The 15,571-nt window shown below is 37.1% G+C and overlaps 1 protein-coding gene across 14 annotated transcripts in view; it reads right to left on the bottom strand.

Annotated features, from left to right (window-relative positions):
• Positions 1–15,571, bottom strand: part of CLASP2 (cytoplasmic linker associated protein 2) — a 221,824-nt gene that overhangs the window by 65,467 nt on the left and 140,786 nt on the right. For 6 of the 14 annotated variants that reach the window (XM_090050336.1, XM_090050323.1, XM_090050327.1 and 3 more), the window contains 4 exons: positions 11,777–11,800; positions 9,513–9,530; positions 7,037–7,138; positions 6,873–6,899 (listed from right to left, as the gene is read on the bottom strand). In XM_090050336.1, the coding sequence (XP_089906462.1) occupies positions 6,873–6,899; positions 7,037–7,138; positions 9,513–9,530; positions 11,777–11,800 (171 nt within the window). The remainder of the gene's footprint in view (positions 1–6,872; positions 6,900–7,036; positions 7,139–9,512; positions 9,531–11,776; positions 11,801–15,571) is intronic. The other 8 variants (XM_090050337.1, XM_090050325.1, XM_090050329.1 and 5 more) reach the window with 3 other exon arrangements.

The raw sequence follows: 15,571 nt of genomic DNA, 5'->3' as shown, positions 1-15,571 counted from the left end.
TGAAGTCCAAAAATGAAGCATTTTACACAAGGTGTAGGTATATATCAGTTAGACTTTGACATCCTTACACTATTTGCGACAAAGTAAGCTACACACTAGAAATATTCTTTCAAGTGTTTATGAAAAGATCCACTATTATTCAATATGAACATTTTTGTGCTCAGTTTTTAAATTATGTAAAACTGATGTGGTCATAGTTAGAACTACTATGAACCACTAGCACCTAAAAACACAGATAAACTATTGGTCTTTGTAATGTCACTGGATTAATCACCCTAATAGTTATAACACAAAAAATGTCACCAGGCAACTAGGTTTTGTTCATCATTTAAAAGCCTTATGATGTGTTTAGAGTGCCAGATGTTCAAGTCCTACTCTCTTGGAGGCTAATCCATCACTCGCTAGAAAGAAACGAAAGACTCACATTTATTTCCATGAAAGTTACTCTAAAAACTTAACTACAGCTTTCAGAACTATAATTTCCAGCCTCTGGAACCATCAAGAAAAACATCTCTGATTGTAACAAGTTTAAGCCTTTAGTAGATTTTCATTAATCAAAATTATACATTTATTAGTAAATTGAGCTTTGATTTCAGCATACTGTACCCACTGCAAGAAATTGGTCAGTTACCTATATTATCTCTTTCTCTGATGTTCCAGCTGCAGAGAACTTGGGTTTTAAAACCCTAAAACTGAACAGTTCATCTCCTCTATATACACTAATTAAAACAGTTTTACAGCAACAACCAGTATAAATTACTGTTTTCAACTACAGAAAACAATCTGACTGAAAAATCTTAATTAGAAAGCAAAGACATATTTTAACCAAAATTAACTGACTGAAGTCTACAGTAATTTTTCACTCTTTAAATGAAGCTGGGAAACTGAATAAGGCTAGTTAGGATGCTTATCAGCTTTCCCTGCAATATATCTCAACAAGCAAGTTTCATAATATTACAAGAACGTAAACACCATTAGTAGCAACTGAAAGGGACAGATACTGTGAAAATGAAGTCCACAGGCACATTTCAAGAGCACAAGCTGATTAAAGCTTGGTAGCAAGAAACAACTGAAAAATAATATGGGGGAAGTAGGGAGGGACTAAAACAATACATGCATCTACTATCCGATTCGTTGTTTGAATTGAACAAATGATTATTTAGAAAATGCCCTTTTCTAAATACTGGCCTATTCAGCAGAAACAAAACATGCAATGTTGCATGGTATGGACATATGGAACATGGCATCTGTATTGAGCTAAACAGTGGAAATCTCTTCTAGCTTCGTACACTGTTTTGTAAGAATTAAGAGTTTATGCAGAAGTCTCTTAATATCATTCACATCATTACAACTGATTTAGAAAGGCCTGACTTTTATGGAATACCTCTCTCTCTCTGGTGGTAGAGGCTTTAGGAGATGAGAGAATATGAGGTTTTTGTTTTCATACTTAAAAAATCATATTAGAAATTCCTAAGTAGTTTGTAAAGCCTGAAAATCTTTTCTCCACCTCTCTTTTAAACAGGGAAAATGTTTGATCAATATAAAATATATTTATAGTCACCCTACTGTTCTTGGAGAATTATTATATCTGACTAATACCTAATATTGTCTACTATAAACTCTTTGAACATTTTGGTTAAATCTTACCTTTAGAACTATCTACCTTACATATACTAGCATCAGCAGTTCTTGATTTAAGGAATCAATGATGATCTGATGGCAAAAAAAAATACAAAGGTGGTACTTTTTTTTGCCTTTCAAAAAAGGGTTACATTTAATTGAGTAGAACCACAGAAAGAGAGCTGAAATTTCTGCTGAATAGGTCCTATTATGAGTAGTATGTAGACAGATGATCAAACAACGATGCACACATAAATTCTGTAGAGTCTTACCACCAATGGGGTTAGCAGACTGTGATCCTGAACAAGTGTAAAGGCAGGATTAGGGTAAGGATTTATAATCCATGAAGAGGGAGGGAGCAGAGCAGATTAAAAATGGATGGCAAATGGAAATAAGAAAGCTTTAGTCAGTTCACACAGGAGAAAAAAAGCCACAAGAGGGTTATGCTAAAGCAGTGCATTTAGTAGGTTCCACAGCTGAAGAATTGTGCTCAGATTCTCATGTAGAAAGCAGATGGAGCAAAGCTGCACAAGCAAATTACAAATCTCCAGCTTTCTAATCAATAACTGCATACTACAGGACAATAACATTTCAATTAAGCATTAACTCAACTTTCAGAATACTTTCAAAGAATAGTAGATTGCAAAAACAATAAAAAAACAAAAAACAAGCTTTAAAAGTGTAACAGCTGAAGAAAACTCACAAAAGACCACAAACATTTTTTTTGGACAAAGACAGCAAAGGAAAACTGGGGTGGGAAGGGTGATCTGAAAACATCTGCAACCTAACAAAACTTTCATACATTATAAATTGAGTTATAAAATTTTTCATATTAATTGAATTTGTTAACTTTCTTTTTTCCTCTCTACCATAGTTCTTCTGAAGCATAAAATAAGAATGTTTGTTTTCATCTAGAGACTTTCTTTTTCTCTGAAAAGACATAAGCTGAACAACATCATGCAGGCCTTAACGAATTACTTCAGGGCCAAAAAGAATGCAAGCACAGCACGTTTTTTTCTATGCATAATGAAATCATTATAGTATAGGCCAAGATAAAGGAATTTAAATTCTACTGCCTATTTACAAATGAATGTGCGAGGACAAGTAAAAGGAAAGGGTTTTCAATCTCCTTAAAACAATATATTTCATGAAGCCAGCATAACTTGCAAGTATTAGTCAAATAACCTGACCTTGAAATGTGAAGTGCATATTAAGTAAGCATTGTCCTACCTCTACATTTGCACAATAGCTTTGGGTCTAAAAACCTGTAATACACAGATGTTTTCTGTGCATTATGTGCAGCTTTTTAGGTTGTTGTTGCAGTTTGCTGGGGAGGGGAAGTTCTTTGTTTTGTTATCTTTTTTACAATGAGGGCGGTACTGAAGTAACCATATACTACAGTAACGTGTATGAAATGTGAATCTAAATCTACCATGAAACCCACTGTAAAACAGTCTCTTAACACAAATCTGGAACTTTTAATACATGGTTACACTTCAGTAATTTCTATTTTTATTCAAATTTTGGACAATTATATCCCAAAATGTCAAGAATACAAGAAGTCCTAGTTCGTACTTTATTTGCTCTATTTATTTTCCATTTACATGACCTTGGAACTGGTGCTTTTCCCACTCCAGAGACCTGCAGATAAGAATCTGTGCTGAAGGATTCAGTTCCAGGTGGGAGGAGGATGGTAAGTCTAAAAGGGCATGTTTATTTTTTCAGACAACCTCATATAAAGCCATCCACTTATTTCAGAGGGAAATCAAGAGATGGCATCCAACTCATTCCTGGAGACCCCAAACCATGGAGAAATCCAATTAATTTGCAAACTACCCTAAATTCACTAGTAAAATGAAATTTTAAAGCCTACATTTATATTTCAGTAATGATTTCACAAAAGCATTTTTAGGGGTAATTTCTCATTAAAGGCATAAATTTCTTAAAAGTTGCCCTGAAGTCCTTATAGATCCTAAAATATTTCCAAAGACCTTTCCTATCTCAACATGAAGAGCAGGAACTTGATTTTGAACTGAGTGATATATTTAGTTTTAGGCATTAAAATAAGTTTAATTCAGTCCCTGGGGAAGTATTCAGAAATTCAGGTAATAAATACGGACTATAAGAATAACCCCTGGCACATAGTTCAGTTATGGTGCAATGTGTTAATTACACCATAAATAATAACAGTGCCACATATTCAGCTGATGTATAACACTAGAAAGTGGCAAAACAGCTGCAAAGATATGGCTGCACAAAATGCAGAACATCTTCGTAGCTTGTTTGTATGGCAGCATAAACTGAAAATGAAGCATCCACATGCTGATGCTAACAATCAGCTGATTGTTATGATTAGTATGGGGGCAGGGGTCAGCATCAGGACCAAGACAGCCCTTGTTCCAATGCCAAAAAAGTGCCTAGTGGAACAGCAGGTTGCAAGGTTCCCTGGGAGGAGAGGAGCCAAGGGTCCCGGCAAACCCTGAGCCTAGTAGCCTCTCTTGCCTTGTCCTGCAGGCACTTTAAAATGCTGGGTTGCAGGGAGCCAGGCTGAACCCACACTTTTACACCTACTGGGCCACAGAGACCCTGGTATGGGACAGAGGCTCACCAATCCTGGGGTCCCAGTGCCAAAAGCCATGCATATAGTAGGCCGTCCCAGTACTGGGCCGACAACCAAGATGATTGTCAGACCTGGCCCTGACAATCCTGGGTGAGAGACAGGGCTGCCCCTGCAGATCAGGCAGGGATCAGATGTCCTCAGCAGTGGTGCAACGGGGATTAGAGAAATATTATTTCCCGCTGAAAACATTGTACCTTTGGCTACACACATCTGGCACAGCAGGAGGTGCAATATTATTTAGGTTGAGGTATAGAACCTTCCAATCCCAAATGCATCATTGCTTTAATTCTGCCAGGGCTGTTTTAACCTGCCATTATACAAGACTATAATGGCTGCACTTTGTATCTCCATATTTAAGATTACTTTAAAGACAGCATTTTTTTTAATTGCTCTGAACACTTCAAAAAACAATTTTTAGCTGAGATAGAAACTGGTTTTTTTGTCTTTAAATCCTGAGTGCTTTTAAATCAACAAATTATTAAATGTGTTTTCCACACACATATATTAAATAAAGACCTGGAGGGGATTTAAATATTCCCTTTCTACTTTTCATTGTGAATTTCATCTTAAACCAAAAATCTTAGTATATTTTACTCCATTGCTAGCTATTTACTGTTTGCATGATTTTTATCTTGGACAATAATTAGTCAATGTCATTTAGAAGATCTTCATGTAAACACAATATTGGGCTTGCGACATTTTAGAGGAAAGATTACTTGATTAACTTTTTACTGAAATGCTTATATAAAACAGTTCTGTTGGTCTTCAGATTCTGTAAAAACTTGATTTTACAAACTTTATCAATTCTGGACCATCTGACTTGATATTATCTCTTGGAAAATAAGATCCTGAATAGATTATTATTAATAGATGAATGGTGTACTTTCTTCTTGTACATGGTGGATGTGCAGTAAGAAAAATGTAATCCCCTCCCCCTTTTTTCCTTCCGACTCCTATTAAAAGAGGTACAGTATTGACTAAAGACCTTTAGCTTTTTTTCCTACTTGAACATATTATTCTCCTTTAACAAATGATTTGTGAGATAATGGGAATATCATATTCCTTATACCTCACTAATTTTAAGCTGAAGTTGCAAGCTTTAGAAACACAGTTTGTATACTGATCATATGCTCCTGAAAAAAAATACGTTTCTGAACAGTATATGGCAACCACACATAAATTAGCCATGTATGGCCAATCCAGATGAGCAAAGCCATGCAGTAGGTGGCACTGTAGACATGCCTGCGGCACCACATACCACACATTCAGCTATTCTCTATGCTGCAAGATAGCAGCACAGGGTTTTTCTCCCTCCGGGGTCAAAAAAAGCCTGCTAAAAAAAAAAAAGCAGAGCAGCTCACAGAGGGGCAGCATACATTGCCCAAAACCAGAGCCTGGCTGCAGCAGGATTGCCACTGCTGCAGCCCTAAGAGGCCCCCAGGTGAAGCTGCTGAGACCAGCCTAGTGCTGGGCCAGCCACCCTTACCCCACCTGGGGTAACCTGCTGTGCCAGAGGGTGCGTGGCATGACCGTTCCCCCAGGGACAAGTAGCAGCAGCACAAAGTATCATTGTTTCCCCAGGGAAACGAACATCCACGCTTGTGTGGACATGGTATAAGTGTATGTTGGATCATCAGGCCCCAAATTATGAATATATTTAAAAGAAATTCTACAACAAAAATTCATGTTGGACAGTATGTGGATTTTAAAATAAAGGATAATTAAAAAATTACAGGTAACTGACTCCATAACCCATCACAGTTTTCAAATCTTGCAACTGCACTGTCATTTCACAATTTAAAGACACTCCTTAAGATACAGTGGAAATCACCTGTATAGCAGATTATACATAATAGATTAATCACCTCAGTACTAAAACTAAGCTAATTTTGTAACAAGACAAAAATAAAGGTCCCCCAAGATTCCTCAGTGAACCAAATTAGTCTGTAAATGAAAAGGACCAGTAAATCTAAAGGTTCTAACAGACTAATAGTATCTTTTTAAATGGTTTTGATTTTTTTTTATCATGTCAGCTTTGAAATACAAAATACTAATGCTGAATTACATGGGTATGTTATACTGATATGAGTCACTGATAGAAATTAAATAATTACAGAAACCTAGATGATGAAAACTTTAATTTTTGCAAAAAAAATCAAGTAAAGGCAGCATTAACTGTGTCTGTCTACCCTAAGCTGAAAAAGGAAGGTAAACAATGTCTGAACTGTACCCTTAAAATACACTTACCTAAGCAGCAAAACAAAACAGACACCACCCCCAAAAAACAACCAATAAGTTTTTAAGTGCTAAAGAAATAAGTTTTTCAGGTATCCTTAGAGTAGAAAGTTACACCATTCCCTACCACATTTCCCATTGATCAAACCTAAGTATTATAAGTACCTAGTACATCAAGATGTTTGGGAAATGGACAACGGGTGGAAGTGGGAATGGAAGAGGATGAAACTGTTGGTTACAACTACAGATTTGATTTAGAGGCAGATTGCATTCCTTTTATGCTAATTTAAATAGCAATGACCTGGCCCTAACATTTTGCCCAAAGAAAGACAACACAAATTAGAAAATATTTCAAAAACATGCAAATACTACTGACCCAAAACACTGAAAAAAATACCTTCATTTTTGTCTGGCGATGACGAACCTAAGGCACAGAACAACAACTCAGTATGTTGCTTACTGTTTTAAGTAACTTTGACCATAGCCATTGGCCAATGAATGTGCGCTTAAGCATCTGGCCTAACTTTTTCTAAATATAACTGATAAATGAAGAATACGTACGCTGCGACTGAGAGACCACTTTTGTTCTACTACGTCCTCTGGAATCTGTTTTTGAGTTTCCAATACCAACAGAGGGTGTTGAAAGCTTTGTCCGTACACGCCCTATGAAGTAAAAAGTAACATTACATTACATATCTTATTGTCAGAAAGAAAAACTGACATAGGATTTGTGAATATTGTAAGAAATGACTATCACTGAAAATTAAAGAACAACATGAAGATAAATAATCCAAACCAACATACGTGTAGAAATCTATTATACTTTTTCATTTTAACAGCATGTTATCAGTTAAAAGTGTAAATGCTTTCTTTTCATAGTATGTGCCTCAGTAAGAAAATGAAATTTAAAATTAAGTTGTCATTTTAAAATGTTAAATGATGTAAATTCAATTTTCCCAAAAGGTAAAGGTTATGGAATAAAAATATTTTATAATACCTGAGGTGCGCATAAATTTTAAAATATCATATTCTACTCATAATTACTCAATTAACAATCATAATACTTCTAATTTCCATTTTTCCATGCTATAGTTTACAAAGCCAACCTTGCTTTCTTTACAACACAGAGCAGCACTGCTTTGATTCAGATATCTGAAATGTAATTTCCCTCAAAACATTATTATGATAGTCATGGAAGTGGACCTAAAATAATACTTTTACACTTGTGTAGCACTTCCCAGGATTTTTAAAGTAGTTTGAACCTGTGAAGAACCCCTCTACTATAGGAAAATAAAGCTAATCTCTTAAGCAAAATTTCTTATTTTTGTAAAATTAAATGAGAGCCCATCTTAAAGATTATGGGCACCTCATCATCAATGTGAAGTACAGCAATTCTACACTCCTCTGCAGATGGGGAAGCTAACTTGCAGGTGGATTTAAAGCTTTTCTGAGGTTACATGGGAAGTGTGTGGGTGAATGAAAACACAATTCATCTCTAAGGAGAGTGAACCACCGCTGCTTTTCCACCTGTGTTCCCCAAAATGTTCAGAGGCTACACTTAAATTACCAAGAAGGGAGTATTCCAATTCAATGCTAAATCCATAAATCAAATTACTGTTAATAAAGGAATAGCTGCAGTTCTGTACTTATGCCCTAAAACAATCTTCTAGCACAAACACAAAAACAAAATGAAGAAACAGTGGGCACTTACACATGTGTGGGGAGCCTGCTCCGACACGCTGGAAATCCAGCGCATCCGAGCAGACTCAATTAATCAAGTCTGCTGGAACACAAACTGAAACTATCTATCTGGCAGCCTTATGCATCACGTGCATCAGCGGCACAGCGCATTTCCACACCGAGAAAACGGTGGTGTGGTCTGAACTAAAACAATGTTCGGTATGCTTTATTTCAAAGTGCACCACCACCATTTTCTCAGCACTGGGATGCACCACTGATGCATGTGACACACAGGCGTTTTTAATTAACATGGCTAATTAAAAGTGCCCAGTGCTGGATCAGGAGCACATGTCAAAATGCCCAGTAAGCTTGGTATGAAGGTTGTGAAAGGAAACTGCTTGTGAACGGACTACTGAGTTTAACAGCTAAACCAATTGAAGAGTGTGCTCAATTTTGAAGTTTTATAGAAACACAAGATCAATACTTGACCCAAAAGTTTTAGAAACACAGATTAATTGTATCTAGGTTTGAGCCCCATTAGGCTTTCCACAGAAGAACTGAGACCAGTCAAGTATATATTATTCATCCAAGTACAGGAAAAGTCCATAGAAGTTTGTCTATGAGAAGAGAGTCAGGATAAAGGAGGTTATTCACTTGGGTATTAGTAAACAATGTATTAGCATCACCAGTTAGACTGGGTCAAACTCTACCCTTGGTTATGCCCATGATATGTCAATGTTTCTTACTGATTTTAATGGGGATGCAGGACATGTAATTGTACTCAGAATTTGAACCAGTGAATGCAGGAATATAGAGTACCACCATTTGGTTATGTTGCCAAATTACTGCTCAAAGCCCAATTAAATTTTCATTAACACACAAAAAAATATGTTTGAATGTTGACACAAACATACTGACTATTCATTTAGAGACTGCATCTATTGTCTGGTGCTAGTTTGGAAGCATTTTAACAATGCAATGTAAATAGATTTTCAAATTTCAAGTAGATGATTGATGGTAGCACCTGCTTCCCACATCAGAGCACATTCTAGCAGGGGATGAAAGTTTTTAAAAAAATATTTATGATTCCAATCTAAAACTGCTATCTTACTCTAAAAATGTTAGGCAATGACATTTTTGTTGCAGGTGAGTACTTGAAAACTAAAATATTAATTCAGCAGAATTACAAAAAATACTACAACAATAACTTCTTATTATTCTTAGGTGCATAAACTAACTAACAAGATGAACCCAAAGCACCCCAATGACATAGTTCTACTTCTATAATTTAGTTTGTATTGATGAAGGTATGAAGATGAAAGTATTTGCTAATCTAACAAAAGATTTATTTTCTTACCATCTTCAGAAGCTGTTCCTAAACAGAAAAAATAACAAAACAATGATATTCCAAACAGTACTATTACTTTTTGATTCAATTCCTTTTTTCAGACTGTCCCTATGATCCTTAAGGAAACTAAGCATATTATACAAGGAGTCTAAAACCCTGCTCTCATGTTGCAACTCCACCATTAAACTAAAACAGTATGTCAAGGACTGCTTGGTACCAAATTACTGGAATACAGTATGTGATGCCAAACTGTCTTTGAAAAGCACTGTATAACAAAATAAAAAGAAAAGTTCTCATCATTCATGAGTGAAACTGATCTAAAAATAGCACATCTAGATTTGTTTCAAAGACCTCAAATCAAGTGTCCTACTGAAAGCTACTCCTGAGAAAGGGATAACAGGTGCACACAAATTAAACACTTCTCCAAGGAGTTTCAAAACAACCTCTAGACTGAAGCAAGTAATACAGATAGTGCTTTAAATAGTGGGCAGAGATAATCTGAGGGAAGGAAGATGCTGCAGGTGAGGAGGTGAAAGGACTTATGCGAGATAAATTTTTGCTTAAAACTTTGAAAAACTAGACAGCTTTCCTTAGAGCACAAGCTACAATTAAATGAGACTGCTGAATCTGAGTACATCTGTTACTGTGATGAAGCATGGGATAAATGTATAATCCAAACAGTGGACAGAGATGGAAGATGTCCATGTACCCTTTTGCCCCTAGCATCTTTGAAACAAAGGTCTAATTATAGGAGAATATATTCAGGTAGTGACAGGTTTTTAAAGTTCCCCAACGGTTGGTTGGTAATTTAAAAAAAAATCTTTCTGAATTCTCTACTGGTCTTAAATTCCAAAGTGAGCGCAGTGATAAAAAGGTAACCTGACCACAGCAGTCAAGGGTAAAACTGTTGTAGTATTATATACAAAGAAATCCTATCAACTGCAACATAAGCAATTTTGATTTTGTAGGAGTCTATATATTCTTTCCTCACTAGCTACAATGCTATTTTAAAAATGCGACTCCTCCCCAGTATTAAGGGATCTGAACTGACGTTAGCAGACACCACATTCTATATTTGTTATTGCTACAAAGTGCAATTTACTGTAATGATTATAAAGAATTTTGATATTGCTTGAGATGCTAGTATTTTAGAGACCACCTCGCCTCCTGTGTCCGATTTGGGTATTTATTATTCACTAATTTATGGGTAAAGAGGAATATAATCTACTTTCTTGCTGGCAGTTCCTAATTTTTCCTCAGCATGCTAGGATATTGTAGCAATGTATATAGCAAAAAATATTAAACGTTCACTAAACCACAAAGAGTTCTCTGCAAATAAATCAGGCTTAGAATTTTCTACTGCTGAGTTGGTGTTTTGGCTTTTTTACAATATGGCCCCTTGTAACACCTTTGGGCAAATGACAACCTCTGCTCCTATAGTTTCAGGAGAGCAGCAACTACAGTAAGGATGCAGCTTCTCTCAAGGCTTTTTCCATTACAGTGATACATACATTAAGCGAACAACTGAAACAGTATACAATATATAGCTATAAAAATAAGTGCTAAAACCAAGCTAGAGACAAAAATCTATACATTTTTGGAAGACTATAAAGCTCAGAACATTCAACAATACTTTTAAGAATCCAACTAGGAGAAGGCTTACATAGGGTATTGTTTATTTGCTACAATATCCTAGCATGTTGAGAAGTTAAATAGGACTATTTCAAAACACAGATTCTGATGAAATATTCTTTAAATAAAGCAATCCTAACTTTAAAAATAAATGCCCTTAAAATATTTTTTAAATAAAGTGCCTTCTCCTCCACTGTTTTTTTTAAATGAAAGTCTTTCTTGGGGAAAATAAAATCTGACTATGCTGGCTGCACAGAGGAAACCATGAAACATGATGGAACACACTGTACATAAACTTTTAAATGTAACAAATACAAAACTCTAAAAACAAACAGTTCAAAATTGCTGATGTTCCAGCTGATTGAAAGAAGATAAAATCTATTTGTACTCTGATGTGTCAATATGCATGAAGTTTCTTTTGCAGCTGGACAACACATATAAGACATTGACAACTGCAGTAATAATACAAAACAGATGTACATTAAGACTTCAAGATTATGATACAGGAGGGTTCACAAAGAATTTTGAGAGACTTCATTAGTTAATAGAGTAGTATAAGTATGCACATAAACTTTACATGAAATGCAAACTCAAAGACGTTTTAATAGGTTTAGAGGAGGACAGACAAAACAAGTTCTTACCATCCATCTTGTCAGAAGTATCCTCTTTGTTCAAAGAGCAGGCAAAGAAACAAGGAAAACTTAGTGTGTTAGAATAAAGGTGCAGGCAACAGACTGATAAAACATTTATTAAGGAAACTACATTAATATTAAACACTGCAGAAACTGTACATCCAATGCATGTACTTATTAACTAACTTTCAAAAAGTTATGGTCCTCATTCTAGTATACGGAAAGTCATAATATGGCATCTGAGACCCCCCATATGCTCCCAAAAGATGCAAAAACTTAAAGCCTTAAAAGCAGAAATTATTTACTCTTTCAGAGTTTGGCAGTCAACTGTTAGTGGAAATTTAATTCTGGGGCTTTTATAATGTTACTGACGCACAATGGTTCCAGTTCTGCAGAAATTCTGCTACTTAACATGAAACTTTAAAGAAGAAATTTATGGGAAAGTTTATGAAAAAAAGGACAGCAAAATAAAGACATATCAGAAGGAAAACCAGTACATACAGTTTAAAAGTATTACATATTTACAAGTTCAACTGGAGAGAAGTGTGCGAGTGTGAGAGAGTGGAAAGGTGTATCCAGATTTTTTTTTGCAGACCTCTAAACATTTCGAATGTACATACAGACCCCTTTGGAAATTTCAAATGGAGTTGTGAACCCCTTTGAATTGTAAGTGTGGGTATTGACATACTTTTGATTGATCGTCATCTTTCACGGACACCTTAAACAGTCTACAGACCCCAGGGGTCAACGAATCACAGGTTGAAAGCCACTGCTCTATAGTGTTTACTACATAACAAATGCACAACCTGCTGGATTCTGATCAGAAATTGTAACTTGGGGCGTTAAACAGATTTTTAAATGGCTAAACCTGGCAGATAACACGGTATTTTTTTCTAGAACTAGCCCCTTTAAAACAAAACACTGTTAATTAAGTAACAAGTATGGGGGAGTTCTCTTCAACTAATAAAAAGGAAATAACAGAGAGGCAAGTAGATCCTATGATCTCTTAAATTTGTCAGTTTTGAATATGAAGCTGCACTAAGTGGGGAAAAAGTAGCTAATTAAATAATGCTATCTGAATTGTCACACTTGAAATTCACCATCAGCAAAGCTATGGAAATGAAGCAATGGGACTGAAATTAAACTGACAAAAGAGTTGTTGCAATCAGGGCACATTCTGGAACATGCTTTGACACTGCTTCAGTTTATATGCAATTCATGTTGTTTTTAGGTTATATTCAGAAGCTAAGAGAAAAGAAATATAATTCTATAAGGTGGATTACACTGTGACTCACAGCTGGAGAACACATATATGTGTCCTAGACTAAACACCCTCGTCAGGGAGAGACATGCCATCCAGTGGTGAGATAGTTTTAAGTTTCAGAATTTTGAATTCTGAGAAATTCCCACTGGCCATGGAAGAAGGAAGCATAAAACCAGGAGTATTACATACGAAGGATATATAGGAAGTATACTGTTAAAAAACTAAACCTTAAAAAGGTCATTCAAAAGAAATCCAAAAGAAACAGCTTTCAAGCATAAACAGTTATCTTCCTTTTAATTTGTAAAGTACTGTAAAGCCTACTCATTAAAGAACTCTCATGTGACATACGACAAAGAAAAAAATATCTATTTATACAGGGAAAAGTGCCCTGCAGCATGCAATACATCAGGCTTATCCAACACGTGACCCGCCAAGGCATTTTCCGAGGCCCGAGGTGCTGTGATGGGAAACGAAAGTAAACACTGTTTACTTTTGTTCCCACCCTTTGTCCCTCCCCCTGAAGGGCTGGGGAAGGGACAAGGTTCCCACACGCACCGCGTCATCTTGACATTGCTGACACGTTGCGTGTGGGAAGAGGAGTAGCCATGTGCCTCTCAGGGCAGGATGAGCCCAGCCAGAGCAGCAGGAGCTCACAGCTGCACTTTCCCCTGCCTGCACTGGTCAGTCCTGAGCAGCACACGGACTCCACTGCAACTTCTGCTGGCTGGTGCCAACCTGGGTGGGTCTGTCCCATCTGGAGCAGCATGCAGCTGAAGCCAGATTCCCACGTCCTGCTGGGGACAGGAGGAGCCCAGCCAGGTTGGCACTAGCCAGCACAGGCGGTGGTAGAGCCATGTGCCACTTGGGACTGACCGGCGCAGGTAGGGGGAAAATGCAGCTGAGCCCCTCCTGCTCTGGCTGGGCTCATCCCATCCGAGCAGCACATGGCTCCGCTGCCACTTCTAAATTACATTTCTTGTGTGCCCTTTCCTCAAACCCTACTGTCCAGCAGCACCAATTTAAGTCAGGGCTGAAACTACAAAAGGCTATGGACAGACATTACACATAAACCAGTTTAAACCTGTAACAGAACAGAAGTTCAGTGCACATAAACCAGTTTGAAAATGGCTGAAACCAGTCTGAGATAAACTTGGTTGAATGTAGTATCAGACTCGCCTGATCTGGGTCAAACCAGTTTATGCAGTCTCTGCCCCAGACCCTTATCTTTTTAGTGTTATCTACTTGACCAAAAGAAGTCTCTTCTAAAAGTTTTATTACCTGTCAAACTCCATATTAAAACACTGTTTAGAAAGAACAGCAAAGACCAAATTCTAGCTATTTCATTTCTATGCCAGTACACTCAAATTCTGTTTTATCTACAATATCAACATCTGTCATGCATAGTATACACATTTTTCTATCAAACATATCTCCAGTCAGGTCATTTTTCCATTCAAACTCAAGACTAGCAGCTTTTTGCAGAAGTCCAAATGGTACTTACTAGAAGCAATGCTTTCCAAATACTAAAGGAGCTGTTCAAGTATTCATTGAGAATGAGCCCAAAACATACAAGATATGAAACTGGTAGCATCAGCAGTTCCTTCCACTACTGTCATTTCCTTACATACAAGTCCCAGTATTTACTACACTAAAGATTTGTGTGTGCTTGTGAACAACACTGCAAATGCTGGGAATTAAATATGTAATCCTTTAGATATGGGGTGTAAAACATGCAGCCTCCAGGCTAGACCTCCCTGCTGGGCTACCAGTGCACCAGAGTTTGAGGACACAGCCAACAGTAGGCCATGCCTACTGCAGAATCTGGGACCCTGGTAAACATAACCATCAGCTGCAGCAGGGGCAAGTGAGGGCTGTGCTCTTCACCACTACTTGAAAAGCCTCCACCATGACAGACAGCTGCCTGGTCCATAGTTCCTTGCCCAATACTTGCTGTGATGGCTGCAGTTGCCAACCCAGGTCCCAGGCCAGATCCAGCCGACAAGAAGCCTTGTGGTCCATATCCAACCGGGAGCAAAAGGTAATTTTGATGTTGCTGTTTTAGATGTTCTTATAGCATAACACTATTCAACCCAAGGTTCAATTTCTTTTTAAGTTATGCCCAAAGTAATCCTTACATTTAATCAATATGAATAAAATGTGTTACTCTCATAGGCAGGATAATTTTGTTGTTCTGTATTAACTCCTCATTTTGACCTCTTTTTTCTTCTCCCTTGTCCATCATTCTAACGCCTCTTCACTTTCACTTCACTTCCCAGGTGCTTGTAAAATAAAGAACTAAATTTTGGCTTTGCCTTAAGAATCCTGATAAAGAACAGTGTTGCACCCCAAGGGAGGCCAGAGACAGATTATCAGCTACAGCGTTTTCCACTTTCACAATTTTCCAGGCGCATGCCTTGAGATACTTGAAGTTATGAAGAAGTTTCCAATACTCTGGGGAGGAGTAGGGGAGAGGCAGGAGGGGGTTGGGCACTGTTCCAGTGAAGATCTTAGCTCTCGAAAAAGTTTCCAGCTTTCATGTT

Source organism: Crocodylus siamensis, chromosome 5, assembly GCF_052110815.1.
Source record: "Crocodylus siamensis isolate JL-2025a chromosome 5, ASM5211081v1, whole genome shotgun sequence".
NCBI classification, from domain to species: domain Eukaryota; kingdom Metazoa; phylum Chordata; order Crocodylia; family Crocodylidae; genus Crocodylus; species Crocodylus siamensis.
Note: the sequence above shows the minus strand (reverse complement) of the source record. Positions and strands in the feature narration are given on the sequence as shown.